At 44.0% G+C, this 26,175-nt stretch overlaps 1 protein-coding gene across 3 annotated transcripts; it reads right to left on the reverse strand.

Annotated features, from left to right (window-relative positions):
• Positions 1-757: 757 nt before the first annotated feature.
• LOC115159866 (KN motif and ankyrin repeat domain-containing protein 1) lies at positions 758-25,602 on the reverse strand. 3 transcript variants are annotated; one of them, XM_029709942.1, is made up of 14 exons: positions 25,430-25,602; positions 12,703-12,827; positions 12,220-12,376; positions 10,781-11,616; positions 8,582-10,490; positions 8,261-8,422; positions 7,652-7,760; positions 5,265-5,429; positions 5,005-5,092; positions 2,625-2,844; positions 2,136-2,278; positions 1,779-1,979; positions 1,571-1,669; positions 758-1,434 (listed from the first exon to the last, which is right to left on the reverse strand). In XM_029709942.1, exons 4-14 carry the CDS (start codon positions 11,345-11,347, stop codon positions 1,372-1,374), a joined length of 3,726 nt encoding a protein of 1,241 aa, XP_029565802.1. In that variant the 5' UTR covers positions 11,348-11,616; positions 12,220-12,376; positions 12,703-12,827; positions 25,430-25,602; the 3' UTR covers positions 758-1,371. The 3 variants fall into 3 exon arrangements, with proteins under 3 accessions (XP_029565802.1, XP_029565800.1, XP_029565801.1); XM_029709940.1 differs by lacking the exon at positions 12,220-12,376; XM_029709941.1 differs by lacking the exons at positions 12,220-12,376; positions 25,430-25,602 and having other exon boundaries at positions 12,703-12,884.
• Positions 25,603-26,175: the final 573 nt, after the last annotated feature.

Here is a 26,175-nt window from a genome sequence, read left to right on the forward strand (position 1 = left end):
AATACTGCTGTAAAAACTTCTGTGAGGCCCTACTGAGTGAGTCAGAGAAATACTGTGATGACATTTACAAATGAATCCTGTTGCTAGCACTAATTCCTCACCCTCGGACCAAGGTGAACAGAAGAGCAAACAGAAGATAAAATATGCAGCCTCTCTAGGACAAAGGAAGCAGAATTTGAGAAGGCTTTTGTATTGCTAAAACTAAACCTTTCCGGCATGTAGAATTCACCTGATACTCCCTGGCATCAGCGGTATGTGTTGGTTTTTAACAATGTAGAAATATTTTCCTGTTGCGTTCTCATGATAACCATTTATTTATTTATTTTGCTCCTTTGCAGCCCAGTATTTCTACTTTGCACATTCATCCACTGCAAATCTACCATTCCAGTGTTTTAATTGCTATATTGTATTTACTTCGCCACCATGGCCTTTTTATTGCCTTTACCCCCATTATCTCACCTCATTTGCTCACATTGTATATACTCCATGTGTAACTCTGTGTTGTTGTATGTGTCGAACTGCTTTGCTTTATCTTGGCCAGGTCGCAGTTGTAAATGAGAACTTGTTAAATAAAGGTGAAATAAATAAAATAAATAAATTCACCACAGCACCACCAGGAGGAAACATTACATAGTTCTGTTTCTCAAACAGTGATGTTCTGAAGCTGTTCAACCAGAAAGTCCCAGCAGGTGGCACCAGGTACAAATATCAACTGTCTGTCCTGTTTATTTAGAAAGGGTAAAAATCACGTGTAAAATATTGAGGTACTTCAGTTTATTGTATTATTTAAAAGCATAAGGGACAGAGCACTATACTAACAATGAAATATTTAACACTAATATACTAATTGTAAATGCATAACTGTACTTCCAATGGGCTTAAATATATGATATATACAATGACAATCACATAAAAAATATCTTCCATATATTGATGTTTGAGGGCATAGAATGAAATTATCTGCATGTATATGCAATGTACTCAATCTAGAGACTAAAATGTCAGAAATTAAACTCCTACACAGAAAGGCCACCGGTCGTGGGGATATAATTACTGTAGGAGAGTGATTTGCCTAGCAACCTCTAATAAGTTTCAAGCTGTCAACCTGGACAAGAGAAGAGGCAGTCCATACAGACTACATCGCTCATTCGTTTCACTAGGCTAAGATTTACAATTGTGGTCTCAGATCGCTTGTTGAGTGCTTGGATACGAGGGCATCATCTTGGTCCCGCTTTAAAACGAACATCAACTTTGAAGCCTTCATAAACCCTTTATAAGGGCCACATAGAACCTTCACAAATGATTCCATACACTAAGCATATGTCTATGTGTAGCAGCGAGGGTGGAGGTTTGAGGGGCTTGCGGGTAGTTTCATTCAAAGACGGCTCTTCCAGCGGAACTGGGGGGTGTATTTCTACCGAGACGAGGGGTTCCCTATGGAAAGAGGGTGGATGCACACACACCACATGCACACGATTAGTTGGTATGGAACAGATGTACATCATTTTATAGAATAGGTATATAAAAACGAACTGAGGGACCCGATCTATAGATATTGCGTGTTACGAACCCCTGCCTGGCATTTGGAGAAGTTGACATGGGCATAGAGCAGCACTGCTATGTCTTTATGTCCAGTCTCAAGAGCTATGGACAGGGCCGTGCTCTCATCCTGCATACACACAGACAAACAGGGCACAAACAGTGAATCAGACAAACAGAGACACTAACACAGTGATAGTCTGCTACGGTGAGTGACAAACACACACACAGTAACTCACGCTATCACTCAGGGTGGCGTTACAGCCTGGCTTGGCCAGCAGCAGCCTGACTATCTCAGCGTGGCCGTGTTCGCTGGCACACATTAGCGCTGTAGAGCCCTCATCATCCTGAAGGTTGACCTCTGCCCCCTTGGCCAGGAGGGCCCGCACCATGTCCATCCTGCCGTGGCTCACTGCCAGCATCAGGGCTGTCTGACCAGCCTGGGGGTCAAGGGTTAGAGGTCAGCAGTAAGAGGTCAGAGACAGAAAGATGGACTCAAAGAGATTGCCACTCGGGAGCTTGAAGACGACACACTCAGCCAGTGACCAGACAAGCTGACTTAACTTGTCAAAGCTACCCCCCCCCTTTCCACATACCTGGCTGGCCTTGGCATTAACATCTCCTTTACTGAAGAGCTCCTCTACCACCTCCATGTCCTCTGGGGCCTCCACAGCAGCCAGGGCAGCCAGCATGATGGGGGTATATCCTGCCTTGTTCTGCTGGTTCACGTTACACACATCTTGAATGGAGGCCAAAGAGGAAAGGTGACAAAACAATGGCACAGAATTAAAAATAACACTACGGGTAGCTCAGTTAAAACCCTCTGACCAGATTGCGGGGATACTCGGAAAGTATAGAACAAGAAGGCCCGCACACTGTTAAAGCTCCAAATTCGCTGCTTTGTCAGGTCAACCAAACAAACTGAGTGCTCACATCCTAAAATATACACATTTCACCTCACATGACCACCACAAACTTTTCTATACCCTGAAAGAACACATTTTAGATGAATGTACTCAACAGAACATCATATGAGTGAGAGGTTCAAATAGAAGTCAGGTTCAGGTCTGAGTCAGAATCAGTACCTGCCAGCAGCATCCTCTTTACGACGGTGAAGTTGGAGTGGGACACGCTGTAGTGGAGTGCTGTGTTACCGTTACCGTCCGCCATGTTGGCTACGTGTCTCAGCACGGCTGGAGAAACTGACCGGAACGCCGTTAAATAGTCCCCCACCACAGCCGGTGCAGCTGACTTCTGACTGGACACACGGAACCACTCGTGCTGCAGCATGTTCAGGCAGGACCGCTGAGGGTGGGACACAGGATAATACATTCTAAGCAGGACGTCAACCAACACATGTATGGGCACACAAACATTTATGACATACACACACTCCTAGTAGAGACCTTCATTAGGTGAATTTGTTCTAGCTCGCCTGGACCGGCAGAGATTTCACTTTAGAACCAATGGCATGGTCTAAATGTCCAAACCCTGCACACCAGGGTGAGCTAAAACAAATGCAGCCAAACAAAGTCACACTGTCAAGCCTTCGTGTTTTTAATTTGGAAAAAGCAAAAACAGGCGTTGTTGTCAGTCAGGACGAACACAGAGTACTGTAATTTAGCAACCCTCCATCATGCAGTGTGTACAGAGCAATTTGAACAGTGAATTACCAGAGACATGTTGTAATTATAGGGACATTACTGAATGAAAATAAACATAATCAGCCAATACTTCAGTTCCTTTGACCTCACCAAACCCTCTTCCTTAGGGAGGAGACTGACTGACTGCCGATGGCAGTTACAGATCATCCACAACTTCCCTCTCACTACAAAACTAACTATTACAGGGGACTAGTGCCCAGGGCATTTTGAGTGGTGTTCAGAACATTAGGTATGGTTAGGACGAGGAAAAGTAACTATTACAGGGGACTAGTGCCCAGGGCATTTTGAGTGGTGTTCAGAACATTAGGTATGGTTAGGACGAGGAAAAGTAACTATTACAGGGGACTAGTGCCCAGGGCATTTTGAGTGGTGTTCAGAACATTAGGTATGGTTAGGACGAGGAAAAGTAACTATTACAGGGGACTAGTGCCCAGGGCATTTTGAGTGGTGTTCAGAACATTAGGTATGGTTAGGACGAGGAAAAGTAACTATTACAGGGGACTAGTGCCCAGGGCATTTTGAGTGGTGTTCAGAACATTAGGTATGGTTAGGACGAGGAAAAGTAACTATTACAGGGGACTAGTGCCCAGGGCATTTTGAGTGGTGTTCAGAACATTAGGTATGGTTAGGACGAGGAAAAGTAACTATTACAGGGGACTAGTGCCCAGGGCATTTTGAGTGGTGTTCAGAACATTAGGTATGGTTAGGACGAGGAAAAGTAACTATTACAGGGGACTAGTGCCCAGGGCATTTTGAGTGGTGTTCAGAACATTAGGTATGGTTAGGACGAGGAAAAGTGGTCAAGGATATCACATGGTTGGTCTAGCACAGGGCAGTTCATTGTCGGTCCTGGAGGGCCGAAACACTTCTGGTTCTCATCCTGTTCTTGTAACATGGGAATAATTCAGACCTGGGACACCTGGTGAGTACAATTAACTACCAGGAAGAAACCAAAACCAGAAGTGTTTCGGCTCTTCAGAACCAGAATTGAACAGCCCTATGCTACCATATCAGAACACTGTGTGAATAAGATTCTCTCTCTCTCAAACTCTCCATCCCTGCTCTTCTTTCTCCCCTGGGATGTATTCATTATACCAACTCTGTTGCAAAATGTTTCTTAAACGGAAGCAACCAGAACAAAATGGGGGAGGGACCAACAGTACCTGAATTTGTCCAGTAGAAATTTTTGTTGCAAAATGTTCCATTTTGAAACTGTTTGGACTAATGATTACACCCCTGCTCTTCTTCCTCCTTCTGTTTTCTATCACTCAACCAGTCACTATGACAAGATAAAAAGCAGATGATGTGGAACACATATGGTGGCGTCAGAGTCAGTTAGGTTTCAAGAGGCGTAAAGGATATAAACCAAGACAGAGCTACATGTTGTTGTCTGGCTGGAACACAGACAGAGAGGGTGTCTCTGTAACTCATACACAACCAGGCCTTGAAGTCCCTGCCCAGAAACACTACCAGAGGGCAGAAAATTACAGGAGTCGGCACATTCCTCAGTTATACATGTCACAAATGAAATATTTTTTCCTCTAGTTTAGATTCCAAGACATCGAGTTGACCTCGTGCCAACATTTATATGGTTTCATAAATTCTTGTATGATGAATCAAAAGGGACACAGGCAATTAGATAGCTCCTAAAGTCACAATTGTAGTCATTAACCAGTAATGTTCATGACCATTCCCATACATTCTTGTTAACAGACAAACAAACACACATTCATACATACATACACACACACACTTCCAGTCTGTCTACTTGTGCCACTGGCCTCTGTTTAGCAGTACTCACCAGTTCTCTGCTGGATAAAATCTGGTCGTCACTCAGATGGGTCTTCAGTGCATGGCAAGCAGACAGCATCTTCTCACTCAACTGAAAACTGTAGGGAGAGGATCTAGTTATTTGATACACTAATTGCACAATAACTATATACCCTGAACAAGCTGGAGAAGAATTCCAAGAGTGCGATGCAAAGTTATTGATGGCTGATGCTCCCCGAGGAGAGATGAGCCTAAGTGAAGTACATTCCCTAAAACCACTACCGTATTCACCTCTCCTGTATCTCGGTCCTCCCATGGCCACTACATTCTCTGTTGGCCACCCCTTTGTTCCCGCCCATTCGGCTCCGATCCTGGAAGCCACAGACCTCCCTCCCGTTCCCGTTCTTCTCCTCTTCTTCAGAGCTGGATGGTTCACTAGTGGACATGGACTCACACCTGCAGCCAACACACTCAGTTATTTCCTCTACTAGGCCATAGCTTACACAAATGAAATATGTTTAACCCATGATATGTAGACTTGAACCTGCAGCCAACACACAGAAATGAGATGATTTTAACCAGTGAAACATGATATAGTGAAGGAAAAAGTATTTGATCCCCTGCTGATTTTGTACGTTTGCCCACTGACAAAGAAATGATCAGTCTATCATTTTAATGGTAGGTTTATTTGAACAGTGAGAGACAGAATAACAACAAAACAATCCAGAAAAATCCATGTCAAAAATGTTATAAATTGATTTGCATTTTCATGAGGGAAATAAGTATTTGACCCCCTCTCAATTAGAAAGATTTCTGGCTCCCAGGTGTCTTTTATACAGGTAACGAGCTGAGATTAGGAGCACACTCTTAAAGGGAGTGCTCCTAATCTCAGTTTGTTACCTGTATAAAAGACACCTGTCCACAGAAGCAATCAATCAATCAGATTCCAAACTCTCCACCATGGCCAAGACCAAAGAGCTCTCCAAGAGTTCAGGGATTTTTTTGTTGTTATTCTGTCTCTCACTGTTCAAATAAACCTACCATTAAAATTATAGACTGATCATTACTTTGTCAGTGGGCAAATGTACAAAATCAGCAGGGGATCAAATACTTTTTTCCCCCCTCACTGTACATAACATACATAGTTCCAGTCCATAGTTTGGACACACCTACTCATTCAAGGGTTTTTCTTTATTTTTACTATTTTCTACATTGTAGAATAATAGTGAAGACATCAACACTATGACATAACACATATTGAATCATGTAATAACCAAAAAGTGTTAAACAAATCAAAATATATTTTAGATGTTTGATTCTTCAAATAAGATTCACTTTGCCTTGACAGCTTTGCATTCTCTCAACAAGCTTCATAAGGTAGTCACCTGGAATGCATTTTAATTAACAGGTGTGCCTTGTTAAAAGTTCATTTGTGGAATTTATTTCCTTCTTAATGTGTTTGAGCCAATCAGTTGTGTTGTGACAAGGTAGAGTTGGTATACAAAAGATAGCCCTATTTGGCAAAAGACCAAGTCCATATTATGGCAAGAACAGCTCAAATAAGCAAAGAGAAATGACAGTCCATCATTATTTCAAGACATGAAAGTCAGTCAATACGGAATATTTCAAGTTTCTTAAAGTGCAGTCACAAAAACCATCAAGTGCTATGATGAAACTGGCTCTCATGAAGACCGCCACAGGAAAGGAAGACCCAGCGTTACCTCTGCTGCAGAGGACAAGTTCATTAGAGTTAACAGCACCTCCATAATTGCAGCCCAAAATAATGCTTCACAGAGTTTAAGTAACAGACACATCTCAACATCAACTGTTCAGAGGAGACTGCCTGAATCAGGCCTTCGTGGTCAAATTGCTGCAAAGAAACCACTACTAAAGCACACCAATAAGAAGAGACTTGCTTGGGCCAAGAAACACAAGCAATGAACATTAGACCGGTGGAAACCAAATTGGAGATTTTATGTTCCAACCGCCGTGTCTTTGTGAGACACAGTGTAGGTGAACGGAAGACCTTTGCATGTGTGGTTCCCACCGTGAAGTATGGAGGAGGTGGTGTTATGATGCTTTGCTGGTGACACTGTTGTTGATTTACTTAGAATTCAAGGCACACTTAACCAGCATGGCTACCACAGCATTGTGCAGCGATAGTCCCATTAAGCGCAAACCAGATGAAATGGCCTATCATTTATTTTTCAACAGGACAATGATCCAACTCACCTCCAGGCTGTGTAAGGGCTATTTTACCAAGAAGGAGAGTGATGAAGTGCTGCATCAGATGACCTGGCCTCCACAATGACCCGACCTCAACCCAATTGAGATGGTTTGGGATGAGTTGGACCGCAGAGTGAAGGAAAAGCCAAGTGCTCAGCATATGTGGGAACTACTTCAAGACTGTTGGAAAAGCATTCCAGGTGAAGCTGGTTGAGATAATCCCAAGTGTGTGCAAAGCTGTCAAGGCAAAGGGTGGCTACTTTGAAAAATCTAAAATATATTCATTTTATTAAAAAAAAAAATTGGTTACTACATGATTCCATGTGTTATTTCATAGTTTTGATGTCTTCACTATTATTCTACAATGTAGAAAATAGTAAAAATAAAGAAAAAAAACCTTGAATGAGTAGGTGTGCCGAACTTTTGACTGGTACTGTTTATCAGACCCTCACCCTGTGGTCACACCCACAAACTTCAGGCTCTTCCTGGTTCCAGTGTAGCCTCGGTCACCATCTTGTTTCTTCATGATGGACCTCAGCATGTTGGCGTTCGTGGGCTGACCTGGAGCGTTAATGTTTCCCAATGAATTCTAATTTGATTGTTGTGAACCACTTGTTGTGAAGTTGAGGATTTTGTTAACTTATTGAATGTCTACTTCGCCTCGTACTTTCTAAAGAGAGTACAAACTCTCTCACATATACAAACACTCATACATAGACATACAATTTCAGCTCCAGCCTGTCAGCCACAGACCGCTGTGTAGTGAGAGATGTGTGCTTTCCCAAACCCAGCATCAGCCCAAATATTTCAATAGTAGGTCTTCCAGAGCCAATGCCAAACCAGAGAAAGAGCTATTTCCTCCATGGTTCTACTGGTTCAAAGAGGCCAGGCTTCTTCTAGGGAGCGGTCTGCCAGCAGAATGCTCCTTTAGTTTCTATTTTTCTCCCGCTCTCAACCCATCAACATTATGGAACTATTTAAAAAGGCACCACTGGGATACAACTGCATCCAGCCCCTTACATGCACACACAAACAGACACATACCAAAAAAACAAACACACCGTGCAATGCAGAGGAAGTTTGGTGTTCTATGCGTAGTATCTTTTGCTTGACCTCTGACTCCTTGGTGACATGCTGGCTGACCCCTGACCTTTCTGTGTTTCTCTGAGGTGAGGTGTTAGTGAACTTGCCGGGCCCTGCATTGGACTGGGACTGTACACAATCTATACAAGGGAGACGGAGAGAAAGGAGAGAGGAAGAAATCACTCACTGGATTATTGTGTATAAAGAAAAATGTCCATGATACAAAACAATTATTCCTAGTAAATACCCACTGCAGACACGAACTGTGAGTGTAAAGACTAGACAGACTATATCCATACCTGTGGATTGTGAGGGTATTGGCCTGTCCTCCGTGCCTCCCTGTGTCATGGCAGAGTTGATGGGTGACATGATGAGAGTGGTGGTGTTTGACGCCGGCTGGATGAACACCTCTCCCAGCTCACTGTAGCTCTCAGTCAGCAGGCCCTGCTGCTCCATCAGCAGACACTGCATCTTCTCTATGTAGTGGTCCAGACCAGGCTCTAACTGGGATTGCCCCTGGGCCTGGTGAGAGTGGGATGTCTGTGTCAGTGATGGTGGTCCTGCAAGGTCCCGTATGCGCCCCTCACCCACCCCGATCCCAATACTCCTGGTCTTGGTGGGGTCGGGGAGACAGGAAGGACCACAGGCGATGTTCCGGGTCTTCAGTCCAACCAGGAAGTTGTCGTTCACGTTAGTCATCCCGACCCCAGCGTCTCTGGTTGTTGCCTTGGCGACGGCCGCATTGGTTTGGGTTGGTTGTTCTGCGTTTCCTCCCCATGGCACGGTCGTTCCAATGCCGACGGAGCAGGTCTTAGCTACGGCCTGGATTAGCTCTAGGACCCTGCTGTTGCCAACAGCAATGTTCCGGGTGATAGTGTGTGTGGTGTTGGTGTGTTTCTCCTGGGTGTTGAGCACGGTGTTGGTGCTGGAGTTGGTGTTGAACGAGCGGCAGGTGTTTGTGAAACGGGTGACCGAGCTGAGTGTTGGTGATGTGTTGGTGCGCTGGGAGACCGTCTGAGGTGACACCATGACACCTGAATCCACCCGTCTGACTGGAGGGTCGGTTGCCATGCCGACCTCCTTTACAGCACTCATCACGTCGTCGACCGTACAGTCCCCGCTCCCCACCGACACCAACTGACACTCCCCCATCCCCCATCTTCTCGCTGCAGCCAAACTCTCCATGGTCAGATCTGTGTTCACTCCTGCCTCACACACCCTCACCCCTGTCCCCACACCTTGGGTGAACATCACCACCTGTCTCCCAACACATTGGTCCCGGGTCTCCACTCTCTCTCTGACCACCCACCAAGTCATCGGTACCTCTGGTCCTGAGCTCACACTCTTCAGCTCTGGCCTACAGGACACTCCAACACTACAGCCCCACCCCTCCACCTCCAGTCTACCTCCAGCGGAGGCATCCTGGACCTCTGTGTGGTTGCCCACCCCCAGGCTCCTGGTCTGGGTCTTGGGCCTGGCCTCCGGGGCCTCCGTGGCTGTGGAGGTGCTGTGGGTGGATGGCCTGGCGGTGGAGCCTTTATCAGCCTTGTTCCTGGCCCCGGCAGCCTGTAGCTCCAGCTTCAGCCTGCCCATCTCCGTCTGCAGGGTGGACTCCTTTACCTCTGCCTCCAACTGACACACCCTCTCCTTCAGAGCTTCTATGATTCTCTGCTGGGTATCTAGCTCCGACCCCTTATCCGCGGTGACAACGAGGTGGGCCTCAGTTACACCCGTTGCTACGCATCGTGTGTCTGTGGGCTTGGTCTTCATGGCGATGTCCCTGTGTTGTTTTGAGGACCTGACATCTAAGATGGCATCCAAGTCTTCATCAATGCCGATGGATACTGATTTGTGAGCTCTGCAGTTGCTGCGTAATGTGTTCTGGTTGAGGCCATGCCGTGCTTGCAGGCGACCGCTCTTGATGTTCCTCTCCAAAGCCTCCATCTCAGCAGTCAGCTGCTGGAACTCCTTCAGGCCAGAGGAGGCACTGTTGTGCTCATCCTTGTTCTCCAGCCCATCTTCAGGTTTCCCTAGAAGTTCAGAGCCCTTCCCAACCCGGAACCGACCGGCGCTGCCCGTGCTGTGGGCTCTCTTCCGGAACACGTCACTCAGCTCTTCTTTGTCCTGGTTCTTCATCCGAGAGACCAGCTGTCTCTTCTCCTCCTGGAGGACAGAGATCTTCACCTGTAGAACAGGGATGCTCCTCACCTGTATAGAGATACATTAAAATCAGCTAACTAAAACTGGCTAGCTAGCTAACTAACATATACTTGCACACTATCTACAAAATCATTATACTGATATTTTTTACCATGTTTGTGAACAATTTCTTATTTAACATAAATTAATACTGGGATTAAAACACACAATAGCTTTTTATACTTTATTTTAGCACATTAAGTCAGTTTCTAGAATGAAAGATTCCCTGACCAAGATGGCTAACATTTTAGACCTGATGCCAATGTCCATTCTAGTGTTCTATTTAATTCAGTGCTGACCTGTTCCTCCAGCTCCTTCAGCCTCTGGATAGCCATCAACATCTGGTCCCTGACATGCTGCAGGTGCAGGGGGCTGAGGCCCGTGACTGGGGTGTCCCTGCCAGAGCTCTGGGGGCTGGGTCTCAGGGACCCTCCGCTGCCCAGGGAAGAGCCATGGTGGAGGGATAGGGGCAGGGAAAGCTCACCTTCAGCATGGGGCTTGTTGACGTTTCCGCTGTTGTTCTGGTTGTAGGAACCACAGCCGGTGAAGGCGGACAGGGAGCCACTGGAGCCCACTCCCCCGAAGCTGGCTAGGCGCCGGCGGGGATGGGGCTCAGGGTGGGGCTGGGCTGGGGTGGTGCTGGAGGTTTTCTCCTGCTCCAAGCGCCAACGGGTCTCCACCAGGGTCTTCTCCACTAGAGGGTTGAACCTGGGGGTGTTCAGGGAGCGGACGGCCGGAGCAGGCTTCCCCTCTTGGGGTTTCAAATGGACGGAGGACCCCTCTTGACTAGACGGGGTGGTGCTGCTGGTGGTAGAGGCACTGTGGGGTGGAGGAAGAGGGGGTTTCCCTCGGTTACCGGTCGACATGGCAGACTGACTCACCCGCGTGTCACCACTACTCGCCGAGGACAGGGATTCCGATGAGGTCCATGATTGGCTGGGTGTGGTGCCACTTTGCGCTTCTGCCCTGCTGTTGGTCGCCCTGAGGGGCTTCCTCCTCAGCCTATTAATGGTGGAGCCGTTCTGGATGTCGTCCACGTACTTGAGGAAGTCCAGGTCCAGCTGGTAGCCGTAAGGCGTCTCCAGACAGTAGGGGGCGGTCACCTCAGTAGCACTGACTGACCTTCCTCTGTTACCTGGTAGAAGAGAGTTAAAGAAAATGACTATTGTTCAATTGTACATGTCCTACCATCAGGACCAGAGGAGAAGAAAGCAGGAAGTTATGTTATGGCTTATGAATTCATGAAGAAATATTTAAAAAACATTGGGTTGGTTGGTATGAGGAAATGAAAGACAGCAGGCAGGAATGTGGAAATTATCAGATTCCTGAGAGCTCTCCCTGGTATCAAAAATAGGGTAGAAATCATGATTCAGTTAAATGTAGAAGACAAAGTTGTCAAACTGTATCATGTAGAACTACTGTTAGTTTGCAATAAAGATTTTGAATGCAATAGGCCTAGACATACCAGTATTTGATTTGTCGTCCGATGACCAAGAACTAAAAGCATTCCATTTGAATCAATGTATTTATTAATTCATTCATTGTCTGCATCAAGATTCTTTAGAGATATTTCTTTAGAATATAGATTAGACATATAGATGTAGACATATTTGGCTAACTCTAACCAAAAATATTTGCACGTATGTTTCTCAAATTTGTAAGGCAAATAAAGGAAGATACAAGTTCAATAACAAAGTATTTTTTCAAATTGAACAGTACTGAGTGGCATCAACCTTACCTAAATGTTACACGTCATCCTCAATCCAGTAGGCCTACACGGTATTGTTGTCCATGTTCTCTCCTCCCTGTATTAAGATTGTTGCCTCTCCTAACTTTTCTGACAATATCCTCTCCAGTCTCTCCAATGAGGCAAAATGAGATCGGCCAAGAGTAGACTATACCAACACAGAATGGAACGTCATTGGCTGACAGAACCCTCCAATCAGTAAGCCTCTCTACTTAGACTGGACCAACTGAACTCTATAATTACTGTGCAAGTAATTATATTGCCCAACCATTTTCTTGGCATTCATTCTATAAACTTCCTCCTTTTACAAATATTTCAGCTGCTCACTTACATAAGGATATTGACTAACTATGCATATCAGAATTCGGGTTATCAGTAGTTTACTGTCCTTCACAGGGTTACAACTCCTTCACAACCTCAGTGAATGACTAGGACACCACTTAGGTAAGGACAGAAACAACAATTGTACAATACCTTGGCCATTTCTGTAAATGTGTGTGTCTTGAGCCATTGGTACAGTTGATCCTTATGGCAAAGAAATGGTTCTGGGTCCATCCATGTGTGAAGTCCAGCTCAAGGCCTAATGTGCATCTTGAAGACTGTCAAATAGACAGAAATATCTTATAACATCTTGGAAGAATATAAAGCATATCTTCTCCTTTTGTCTCTCACACACACACACACACAAGCTGGCAATAACAGATCAACAGTGCTTACACATATGTAACTAAATACCAAATGAGACGTACTGTATGAGGGATAATTCTGCAGAGATGTAAAAGCTCAACACCGATCCTTAGAATCAAACAGTTCTTACTGCACTAGTATGCTTTTGGCACCAGCATTATAATACTGTACCCCTTTTCCTGTAAGGAAGAAGCACACAACAGTGATTAAGACAGACCATTATCTTCTTAGAGAGTAATGTAATTTCATTGAAGGAACATTTCTACTAGGAAGGGGTTCTCTTATAAAAAGGCTGATCCTCACAGCAAGTCTCTACGCCCTATGCAGGGAATAGGGTGCTATTTGGGACACAGCCCAGAGTTCTGTCCTATGAACCTGCTCTCTTTCACACCTTTCTAATCCAGCCAATTCCTACTGTCAACTTCTGACACTGTCCAGGTACATGTGTAGTGCTGCAGACAACAGTAGTGTCAACTCAATACATAATGGTGTTCAAATTCTATTTCTATGGGTGGACTCTGAACGAACACACACACACACACACACACACACACACACACACACACACACACACACACACACACACACACACACACACACGCTTAGGACTGTGAGGAATGCATGCAGCCTAGCACTTAATCAGCACATGCCAATCTGAAGCAGGTAAGGAGGGACATGTTTGGCATTGAGACTTGTGAACTACACTTTACAACTCTAAAATTAAAAGTATGACAAAAATTCTGTCAGGCAGTTCGAAGTCATTATGATCCCATTCAAATCACTGCTCGTTTATGTATGGGGTGAAGCTGGCAGGGAGGGTTGATTTTGGTTGGAAACGCTCCACTCTGCCCCATAAAAAGCCCATCTATTTGAGGACTCTGGTTAGGACTGTTAGATGGTGGTGAGAAGCCACCATTGGCTCCAGCTCAGAGCCAAGGCAGAAAGAAAATGCAGCAGCAGCCTGCCTCGACCCAACCTACACTGCACTGCCATCTGTAGGGCTTGGAGAAGAAGATGTTGGTAGGAGCTGAGCAGAATTGGCAACATTCGATTTGGCCAATCATGAAAATTAGAAAAAAACATTCAAGCCCAAATCAGACTATTTTGTCACAGAGTAGACAGCTATGGAAAAGAGTCCATGATGCAGGGCCAAACTGAGAACATCCAGGGCGGGGCAGTCAGAGACTTGCCATGCTGAGCCAAGCCTTACTGACCCAATCCAAGCCACCTCCATCAGGGCAAGGTGGCCTGAAGAACACACTCATCAACAGCTTATATTATATTTAGAGGTTCACATGTCCTGCCATTGTTAGGTGAGGAGGCAGAATTTGGATACATGGCTGTTTGTACTGGGTCCATTACTTAAAGACATCCTCTTGGATGAAGTCAGTGAATGCAATTTGGTTCAGATTTTCCTCAGCAGACAACTGGGAGTTTGGGACGTTGTACTCAGAGAAGATAAAACAATACAGAAAAACTCACAAGCATGCCAGAGGTCAATTATGGACTTGTCTGCTTGTGTGAGAAGGAAGCTGGCTGTGTAACTTCAGAGAGAAGAAAGAACAAACTTGGTGTTCTATACTTCATTATAAACTGAGTAGTTTGGGTCCTGGATGCTGATTGGCTGAAACAGCATTTCAGCCGTGTGTCAAATCAAAATCAAATTTGATTTGTCACATGCGCCGAATACAACAGGTGTAGACCTCACCATGAAATGGTTACTTACAAGCCCATACCCAACTTTGCAGTTCAAAAAATAGAGTTAAGAAAATATTTACAAAACAAACTAAAGTAAAAAAAAAAATAACAAGGCTAAATACAGGGGGTACCGGTACTGAGTCAATGTGCTGGGGTACAGGTTAGGCGAGGTCATTTGTACATGTATGTAGGGGTAAAATGACTATGCATAGATAAAAAAACAGCGAGTAGCGACAGTGTAAAAACAAAGGCTCCGGTACCGATTGCCGTGCGGTAGCAGAGAGAACAGTCTATGACTAGGGGGACTGGAGTCTTTGACAATGTTTTGGGCCTTCCTCTGACGTCGCCTAATATATTATGTACTGGATGAAAGGAAGTTTGGCCCCAGTGGTGTACTGGGCCGTACGCACTACCCTCTGTAGCGCCTTACGTTCGGATGCTGAGCAGTTGCCATACGAGGTGGTGTTGCAACCGGCCAGGATGCTCTCGATGGTGAAGCTATATAACTTTGAGGATCTGGAGAACAATGCCAAATCTTTTCAGTCTCCTGAGGGGGAAAATGTGTTGTCCTGCCTTATTCAAGACTGTTTTGGTGTGTTTGGACAATGACAGTTTGTTGGTGATGTGGACACCAAGGAACTGGAAATCTCGACCCGCTCCACTACAGCCCCGTCGATGTTAATAGGGGCCTGTTCGGCCCTCCTTTTCTTGTCGTCCACGATCATCTCCTTCGTCTTGCTTATGTTGAGGGAGAGGTTGTTGTCCTGGCACCTTCTCCCTATAGGCTGTCTCATCATTGTCGGTGATCAGGCCTACCACTGTTGTGATGTCAGCAAACTTAATGGTGTTGGAGTTGTGCTTGGCCACGCAGTTGTGGGTAAACAGGGAGTACAGGAGGGGACTAAGCACGCACCCCTGAGGGGCCCCAGTGTAGAGGATCAGCGTGGCAGATGTTGTTGCCAAGCCTTACCACCTGGGGGCGGCACGTCAATAAGTCCAGAATCCAGTTGCAGAGGGATGCGTTTCATCCCAGGGTCCTCAGCCTAGTAATGAGCTTTGTCTAAATGCAGCTGTATTGACCCTCTGGGAAGAATTAAACTTGTTTAAGCTTTCATAGTGTCCGTTGAGTTTTTTCTACTCTGAGAATTAGAACCTAACAGCGTGAAGAAAAGACAGAGACAAAGGGGGCAGAGATCTGGCTGCCTTCTGAGAATTTGTAGGCGAGTGAGTAAACCCCCACTGCCATCCGTTCTATTGACCAATGAGCAATCATTGGAAAATAAAATGGATGACCTACGATCAAGATTATACTACCAACGGGACATTAAAAACTGTAATATCTTATGTTTCACCGAGTCGTAGCAGAAAGACATGGATAATATAGCGGGATTTTCCATGCACCAACAGGACAGAGAAGCTATGTCTGGTAAGATGAGGGGCGGGGGTGTGTATCTATTTGTCAACAACAGCTGGTGCACGATGTTACATTTTAATGAAGTCTCGAAGTATTGCTTCCCTGTGGTAGAGTGCCTTATGATAAGCTGTAGACCACACTATCTATCAAGAGATATCAGTTATATTATTCGTAGCGGTCTATTTACCACCACAAACCGATGCTGGCACTAAGACCACACTCAACCAGCTGTATAAGGCCATAAGCAAATGAAAAAAATGCTCATCCAGAAGCAGAGCTCCTAGTGGCCGGGGACATTAAATCCATTTTTCCCTAATTTCTACCTGCATGTAATAATAATAATAATATTAATTATTATTATTATTATTATTATTATTATTATTATTATTATTATTATTATAAAAATATATATATCAAATATTAAAAAATAAAATAGAAATAGGCAAATCGGTGGCCAAAAATACCGATTGTTATGAAAACTTGAAATTGGCCCTAATTAATCGGCATTCCGATTAATCGGTCGACCTCTAATCCAAGTCATAGACAGTTCTTTCTGCTACCGCACGACAAGCAGTATCGGAGCGCTAAGTCTAGGACCAAAAGGCTCATTAACTGCTTCTATCCCCCCAACCCATAAGACTGCTGAACAATTAATCAAATGCCCACCGGACTATTTACAGCGACAACCCCCCCATTTAAAAATAAATGATTTACACTGCTGCTACATGCCGTTTATTATCTATGCACTTCACCCCTACCTGCATGTACAAATTACCTCGACTAACCTGTGCTTCTGTACCGGTACCCCCTGTATATAGCCTCGTTATTGTTATTTTATTGAGTTACTTTTACCTTAGTTTATTTGGTAAATATTTAAACTTTTTCTTGAACTGCACTGTTAAGGGCTTGTAAGTAAGCATTTCATAGTAATGTCTACACATGTTGTATTCGGCTCATGTGACAAATAAAGTTTGATTAGATTTTTTTATAGTTTTCAAGTCTTCACTATTATTCTAGAATGTAGAAAATAGTAAAAAATTTATAAAAACCCTTGAATGTGTAGGTGTGTCCAAACTTCTGACTGGTACTGTATGTGTGTGTGCGTGCGTGAGTGCGGTAAGGTCCGGAGAATCAGAGCAGGTGGTCAGTCCAGTTCGTCTTCAGTAGTCTGATGGTTTGTAGATAGAATCAGGTTCTGAACCTGTTGGCATCAGACCTCATATTCCGATAGCGTCTGCCCGACGTTAAGGGAGTGAACAGCTCGTGGCTGGTGTGTGGGTTCCTTGATTTTGCTGTGGGCCTTCCTCAGGCACCGTTTCCAGTAGATGTCCTGGAGGGGTGGGAGCACTGTACCAGTGATGTACTGGGCCATCATCACCACCCGCTGGGGGGCCTTGCAGTCGTGGACGGAGCAATTCTCACACCAGGCCATGATGCAACCAGCCAGGATGCTCTTGATGGTGCAGCAGTATTATTTGGAGAGAATTTCTTCAGTTGCCTTAGGAAGAAGACGCTGTTGCGCCCTCTTGACAATAGTGGTGGTGTTGTTGGTTCATATCAAGTCCTCAGTAATGTGGACGCAGATTAACTCAAAACTTCTGACTCTCTCTACTGCAGTCCTGTTGATGTTCGATCGTGGCATGTTCGCTCCTGTGTAACAATCAATTATTTTGTTTTTCTGACGTCGAGGGCAAAGTTTGTGTCCTGGCACCACAATGCCAGTTGATGATTGAGTTGGTTTTGTGCAAAGCCACGCTGTCGTGTGTGAACAGGAAGCACAGCAGAGGGCAGAGGACACACCCCTGGGGGGCCCCTGTGGTAAGAGTCAGTGTGGATGAGGTGTTGTTGCCAATCCTCACAGCCTGTGGTCTGCCTGTCAGAAAGTCCAGGATCCAGTTGTTGCAGAGGGTGGTGTCCAGACCCAGGCATCTGAGCTTGGTGGGAACAATACTGTTGAATGCTGAACTGTTGTCAATGAACAGCATTCTCACATAGGTGTTTCTCTTGTCCATATGCATTACTACTGTGTGAATAGCGATGGGAATTTTCCATGGATCTGTTGGAACGGTAGTCAAATTGGATTTGTCCAGTGTGCCTGCCATGCAAGCCTTGATGTGGGCCATGACCAGCCTCTCAAAGCACTTCATGATGTCCGGGTCATTTGGGCATGTCACCTTGTTTTTCCTTGGGCACTGTGACGATGGTCTCCTTGAAGCAGGTGAGGACTACAGCCTGGGACAAGTTGAAGATCTCAAAGAAGATGTCTGCAAGCTGGCCAGAACACTGAGGACACGACCAGGGATGCCATCTGGGCCGGCGGCTTTGTGAGTATTCACTTTTGGAGAGTTTTCCTCACGTCAGCCTTGGAGAGCGAAAGAATCTGGTCTGCCTCGAAGCAAGCATAGAATGTGCTGGGAGGGAGGCTTTGGTGGGCACCACACAGCTGGAACATGAATTCAAGTTTGAGTCTTGACAATATATCACGGGTATGATGCATAGATACTTGTTTATTGTTCTATTAATGTTGGTAACCAGTTTATAATAACCAATATATTATAAACTGGGGGCTGTATCCAGGCACTACACTTCTCGTCCTGCATAAGAACAGCCCTTAGCCGTGGTACATTTAAGCAATAAGGTCTGAGGTGGTGTGGTATATTTGCCAATATAGCACGGCTAAGGGCTGTTCTTAGGTACGAGGCGAAACGAAGTTGAAAATAAGTTATAGGGAATGGGATGAAAAGAAGGACGAACAAACTGAATGAGAGAGGGACAAATGACAGAGCAAAGAGGGGGAGGAAATGGCAGAGAACAAGGACAAGGCTTCATGCTGATAATGTCCTGAGAAAAGACCTCCAGCACCTATTTTATCTCGCTCTCCCTCAGCGAGGATGTTCCCATTCAGCACACTGGTCGACAAGGAAGCCCTGTTGCCAAGGTGATCCCTCCCTGGCCCAGTCTCTGCTGGGAGGGCAGAAACCTGAGAGGGCCTTTCTCTGAGTGGGCCTTTATAACAGACACTGAGCTGAGGAGGCTGAACAACCAACACCACACACACACACCAAGCCTTTAGAACTCTACACAGCACTCTAGGACAGTGGATCCTGAATGTTTCTGAGCTGTGACCCATCTCCAAGTCGTTTTAATTTCCTTGTGACTGAAACAATGTTGAAACTTCCTGACTACAGTCTAATCTTTCCCTGTGATCCAAAATAAACGAGCTCCTGACACAGATGGGAGACACTGTAAGGGAGACCTGGTTGTCAGAAAGCGTGTAACTATAAACCATGCATATGTGACTGGATGTCAAAGTTCCAGCCCTGGAAGTAATCCCACTTAAGCCTTGCTAAATGCAAAGAGGAATGATTTCACATTGTTTAAAACAAAATACATTTCTCAAGACTAAATATCCAATTAAAGTCCTACAAAATACTTCTACACTATGGTTTCTCAGAAATCTCTAACCAGACCAGTGCATGAATGCTTTGATGTGTGAGATTATCTCTACTTGGTACAAGTTACAACCAGGAACAATTTTGCCAGATCTATGGATTACCTGGATTTGGGGGACTGGTACAGAATAGTCCTATTTCTTATCTTCTCTATCCATCCATCAATCAAACCTTTTTAGACCATAATAGCCCATCACAGCCATCATTCTCAGCTGAAACACTAAATGAATATGCATGGCTTGCAGTGACGTAGATTGAGGTATGATTCACTGGTCCAATAAAAAATAGAAATAGGAGAATAGCATAATTGGGGAAGAATACTTTTGTAAAGTTTCAGGCCAAAGTAAAAACATTTTTTTTAATGGTTTGATATTCTGAGTTCTCTCTTCGACAGAAGGTCCTAGAATGATATAAATGCAGCAAAAAAGAAAATTCCCTTGTTCAGGACCCTGTCTTTCAAAGATAATTCGTAAAAATCCAAATAACTTCACAGATCTTCATTGTAAAGGGTTTAAAACACAGTTTCCCATGCTTGTTCAATGAACCATAAACAATTAATGAACATGCACCTGTGGAACGGTCGTTAAGACACTAACAGCTTTCAACGGTAGGCAATTAAGGTCACAATTATGAAAACATAGGACACTAAAGAGGCCTTTCTACTGACTTTGAAAAACACCAAAAGAAAGAAGCCCAGGGTCCCTGCTCATCTGCGTGAACGTGCCTTAGGCATGCTGCAAGGAGGCATGAGGACTGCTGATGTGGCCAGGGCAATAAATTGCAATGTCCGTACTGTGAGACGTCTAAGACAGCGCTACAGGGAGACAGGACAGACAGCTGATCGTCCTCGCAGTGGAAGACCACGTGTAACACCTGCACAGGATCGGTACATCCGAACATCACACCTGCGCGACAGGTACAGGATGGCAACAACTGCCCGAGTTACACCAGGAACGCACAATCCCTCCATCAGTGCTCAGACTGTCCACAATAGGCTGAGAGAAGCTGGACTGTAGGCCTGTTGTAAGGCAGGTCCTCACCAGACATCACCGGCAACATCGTCGCCTATGGGCACAAACCCACCGTCGCTGGACAAGACAGGACTGGCAAAAAGTGCTCTTCACTGATGAGTCGCAGTTTTGTCTCACCAAGGATGATGGTCGGATTCGCGTTTATCGTCGAAGGAATGAGCGTTACACCGAGGCCTGTACTCTGGAGCGGGATCGATTTGGGGGATCCGTCATGGTCTGGGGCGGTGTGTTACAGCATCATCGGACTGAGCTTGTTGTCATTGCAGGCAATCTCAACGCTGTGCGTTACAGGGAAGACATTCTCCTCCCTCATGTGGTACCCTTCCTGCAGGCTCATCCTGACATGACCCTTCAGCATGACAATGCCACCAGCCATAGTGCTTGTTCTGTGCGTGATTTCCTGCAAGACAGGAATGTCAGTGTTCTGCCATGGCCAGCGAAGAGCCCGGATCTCAATCCCATTGAGCACGTCTGGGACCTGTTGGATCGGAGGGTGAGGGCTATGGCCATTCCCCCCAGAAATGTCTGGGAACTTGCAGGTGCCTTGGTGGAAGAGTGGGGTAACATCTCACAGCAAGAACTGGCAAAGCCATGCAGTCCATGAGGAGATGCACTGCAGTACTTAATGCAGCTGGTGGCCACACCAGATACTGATTGTTACTTTTGACCACCCGCCCTTTGTTCAGAGACACATTATTCAATTTCAATCACGTCTGTGGAACTTGTTCAGTTTATGTCTCAGTTGTTGAATGTAGTTATGTTCATCCAAATATTTACACATGTTAAGTTTGCTGAAAATAAACGCAGTTGACATTGAGAGGATGTTTCTTTTTTTTGCAGAGTTTACCTAGAATCAGATGACGATAGAGAGCAAGGTACCGAATTTTCCCTCCCTTCCCCATATGTTTTCAAAAAGTGACTTTAGTTGGTTTTAATAGGTGAATATTATTTGCTCCAGGCTAAGGGACCGTCTTAAAAGTGCAATCAGCTAAACATATGTATTTCTAACAATTCAAATTATCTAGAGATCTTAAAACAATTATGTTTTCTCCCACAACAATTACATTTTAAAATAGCAATCCTTTAAAATAAACGATGACATGTAAAAATAGAGCTAAAAAAACACAGGCCTATGATATTTATGACTCACCACTTGGATTCGGTCTTATGTAGCAAAATTCTAAATTGTGTTTTTTTACATTAGATAAAAGTAGAGACTCAGAGCTACAACATAGTATATCATACACTGCATTTGAGGAACAATGGGAAAGTAATTCCTCTTTGAAAGTTGATCAACTGGTAAACTCACTTTTGAGAAAATCATCTTTGAAAGTTTTGCTATCTAGTTTAGAGCTCTTCTTTGTCTACACCCATTCAGCATTGTTCACACCCTCTTAAGCTTTAGCCCCACCCATCTCGTTTTGCTCTCGAAGCACACACTTGACGCTCTGGCTCATGATTTGGTTACCTCTGGATAACATGAAAACAGCCTAACCAGCTCTGCTGGCAACAATTTAACCTCTCTAGGGTAGGGGGCAGTATTTTCACGGCCGGATGAAAAATGTACCCAAATTAAACGGCCTACTACTCGGGCCCAGGAACTGGAATATGCATATTATTAGTAGATTTGGATAGCAAACACTCTGAAGTTTCTAAAACTGTTTGAATGATGTCTGTGAGTATAACAGAACTCATATGGCAGGCAAAAACCTGAGAAAAATCTAACCAGGAAGTGAAAATTCTGGTGCTTGTAGTCCTTTCAAGTCATTGCCAATCGAACACAGTGACGTAGGGTTCATTTTGCACTTCCTAAGGCTTCCACTAGATGTCAACTGTCTTTAGAAAGTTGTTTGAGGCGTCTATGATGAACAGAGAGCGAACAAGAAGGTGGGGAAGTTGGTGACCCAGGGAAGGACATCAGTTCATTGGCGCGTATTCACGTGAGAGTTAGCTGTGTTCCAAAACGTTTTTCAAGACTATGGAATCGTCCGGTTGGAATATTATTGAAGTTCTAAGTGATAAAGGCCCTAAAGATTGATGCTATACTATGTTTGACATGTTTGAACGAACGTAAAAATAAAACTTTTTTTACTTTTCGTCGTGACATTTTCCGTGCGCTTCCTACACTTGGAGTAGCTAACTGAACGCTCTAACAAGGAGCTATTTGAACATAAATTATGGACTTTATCGAACAAAGCAACATTTATTGTGGACCTGGGATTCCTGGAAGTGCCTTCTGATGAGGATCATCAAAGGTAAGTGAATATTTCTAATGCTATTTAATATTTTTGATGACTCCAAAATGGCGGGTATCTGTATTGCCTAGTGTATTTTTCTGAGCGCAGTACTCAGATTATTGCAAAGTGTGCTTTCCCCTTGAAGCTTTTTTGAAATCTGTCACAGCGTTAGCATAAAGGAGATGTTCATCTATAATTCTTTGAATGACAGTTTAATATTTTATCAACGTTTATGACGAGTATTTTTGTAAATTGTTGTGCTGATTCACCAGCAGTATTGGAGGCAAAATATTTTCTGAACGTCACGCGCCAATGTAAAATGGGGTTTATGGATATAAATATGAACTTGATCGAACAAAAAATGCATGTATTGTGTAACATGATGTCCTAGGAGTGTCATCTGATGAAGATCGTCAAAGGTTAGTGCTTCATTTAGCTGTGTTTTGGGTATTTGTGATGCATCTAGTTACTTCGAAAATGGCTGTGTGGTTATTTGTGTCCATGTACTCTCCTAACATAATCTAATGTTTTGCTTTCGCTGTAAAGCCTTTTTGAAATCGGACAACGTGGTTCGATTCAGGAGAAGTGTATCTATAAAATGGTGTAAAATAGTCCTATGTTTGAGAACTTTGAATTATGACATTTTGTAGTTTTGAATTTGGCGCTCTGATTTTTCACTGGCTGTTGAATAGTGTGCACAGTGGGTGGGACAATATCGTCCCACCTACCCTAGAGGTTAATTTTGTTTTGTTGCAAACGTTTACTGACACCGGCCATATTCAATGGGTGTTGTACACACGTCACTTTAGCTAACAATCCAGCCAGCTAACTTTAGCTAGTTAAACAACAATGAACAGTGCCAACAATGCCACAGTGCTGGGAGCTAACCAACCATGTTTAATGTTAGCTAGCTAACTTTAGGCTCTAACTAGAACAGCAAACGGCTCTGGGAAAAAAATAATAATGTCAGCTAGGGAGCCAGCCAGCTAACGTTAGCTATCTAACAGTACACTTCAGCTTGAAATGAAACAACTTTCTGTCAAAATTAGAAAACATGTAATCTCACCTATATACATCATCGTGCATGGACACATCTCCCTGTCAGGAATGCCATGCCACAGTTGCCCTGGGTTTGAATATGTAATCTGGAGACAGGTGTTTTCTCCATCTCGTTAGCTATCATACTCATTTCAAAACTTGATCCTACAGAAAGTGGAGAGCAACACTTATGCAGTTCAATTACACATTTAAGAAAAAGCCGCGTTCGACAGGATTACCAACACAGACTGAAGAAAATCTATGGCAGACCAATCCAAACTCCTCTCTCGGCATGTCCAGCCCACTCATTCTCTCAGCCAATCATGGCTAGTGGGAAGGTTGCTAACTTTTTCTGTGGCTTAACAAGGCTCGCAATTTAACCATTTTATTCATATTTACAGATGGCATGCAAGTTTGTTATTAAGGCACATGAACGTTCACATGTTTGAGAAGGCATTTCTGACAAAAAAAGCGCATTTGATAAATATTTTTTACATTCAAAACGGCTCTCCTGTGAAGTCGTGACTTGCGACATACGCCTAGTTTCCTGAATTGGGTCACATTTCTAACTCATACACAACCTACTGTAGCCTACTTGCATGACCTAGATAGCTCAAAGCACTGGTAGCAAAGTGACTGATGTCCCTAATCCATGATACTCCCATTAGAATTCACATTTTAAAGTTATATGATTATTAGTAATTATAATGGTTCAGATCCACAGACAATTGTGTGTTCCCTGACCTTTATTATGAAAGCATTTTTTTCTTAGATTTTCTACAAATATTTCCCCTATTCATAGGTTGCACCTCCATCACTCAGTTGTGTCATGCCATTGTTATAAACGTTCTCAAGCCGCCCTCTGTCGACAGCACCATTGTGGTGCCCTAAAGTGGTAATAAGCCCAGTCATATTCAAAAAATAAATAAAAGGTGTACCTTTAATTTGAGATGTCAAGGAACACACAGCACCAGACCTACCCATCACAAGACATATGCCTCTAAAAATCAAGTAAGTGGTGAACTGGAATTCTAATGAATGTACTGTAACATGGATGAGCGAGGTCAGTGACTTCATATGTGGTTTTACATCTCCATTTCACATGGATAGGAAGCTTTTGAAAAGTATCCTTGTAAATGGGTCAAATATAGCACAGTAGTTAGAGGTTACTAATAAAAATGTTAGTCCATTCAGCAACTGGAAGTAGTATGTGTAAAATTCATATTGCACCTTTACGACGGTCCCTAAAACACCTGAGCGCTAGAAGACAGCATATTGCCTTCTTCGACTCTGTTTTAAGGTAATAGTCTTACTATAGGTAAATACAAAGGCTGTACCTTGCCCTCTAGAGTTATCTTATACTAGATATATCACTCATCATCCTAGGACCATCCGTCGGAGAGCTATTGACGACCGAACTCAGAATATCTCAAGTAAAAACAAATGTACTGCGGTTCGTTACCATGAGTGCAGTGGTCGGTTGGGTGCAATAAAACGTGCACAGCATGTTGGCATAGGTCTATGTCGAAATCCTTAGCCTACAATACGTTTATATGGCAAACAAATGTTTATATATATAGACAAGAGGTAAAAGTTACCATGATGCATGAAAGTTAAAATAATTAGCTAATTAATTCGACTCACCTGGATCAGAGAGTTGTACAAACGTTTAGCATGCCATTGTTGAATAAGTGTTTAAAGTATTTTTAAAAAATCGTGCATCCAACTCGTTTTACAACTTCTCGTGAACATTCACGCTACATAATTTACTTTTCATCCAATTTCACTTCCTTTGGCCTTCAGTTTGGTGCGCCATTCACTTATTCTGTCCGACCCAATGTTTCACTGTCCACGGGCCCTTTCACTGCCCATGCGCAGAAAGTTATCAACAAAGCACACCCGAGAGCTGAGCGACGCTCGTGAACGTCAGGTGCTTCTGTCGATGGTGAGAATGGGTTGATTCCATATGGATGAAATATTGATGAAGCTTTTTCAAACGCTGACTCAAACCGCTGGTGAATGGTTCTGAAATGCAAAGTAGCCTACATCCTTTTGGTGTCTATTTACAGATGCGTGGCACAATGTGGAACTGTGAGTGAGTTAGGACAACATAGCCTATCACTGTAGGGCAGTGGCCCCTAGACACACACACACATCATTTAAACACAGGGCTTATCTTGTTTTCTAGATTTTACAACTATTCTACTTGACAACTTTAAACTTTTTTTGTTTGAGTAGGTGAGTGATGCTATGCTGAGTATCAAAACCTCACAGGTAAAGAATGTATTGATTCATATTGATTCATTAATCTAGCTTGCAAATTTGTCAAGAGGCTGAGACAAATCACTTGGAGAGGGACAAGATTTAAACATTCCAAATCATGTTGGCTG

This window comes from Salmo trutta, chromosome 23, assembly GCF_901001165.1.
Source record: "Salmo trutta chromosome 23, fSalTru1.1, whole genome shotgun sequence".
In the NCBI taxonomy this organism is placed as follows: domain Eukaryota; kingdom Metazoa; phylum Chordata; class Actinopteri; order Salmoniformes; family Salmonidae; genus Salmo; species Salmo trutta.

Excerpts from the sequence above, each read along its gene's own strand:
- LOC115159866 (XM_029709940.1), bottom strand. The coding sequence starts at position 12,739 with ATGGCTCAAGACACACACATTTACAGAAATGGCCAAG. Across the intron at positions 5,093-5,264 it reads AGGACCGAGATACAGGAGAG|TTTTCAGTTGAGTGAGAAGA; the intron begins GTGAATACGGTA and ends CTCTCCCTACAG. Across the intron at positions 2,279-2,624 it reads AAAGAGGATGCTGCTGGCAG|ATGTGTGTAACGTGAACCAG; the intron begins GTACTGATTCTG and ends CCTCCATTCAAG.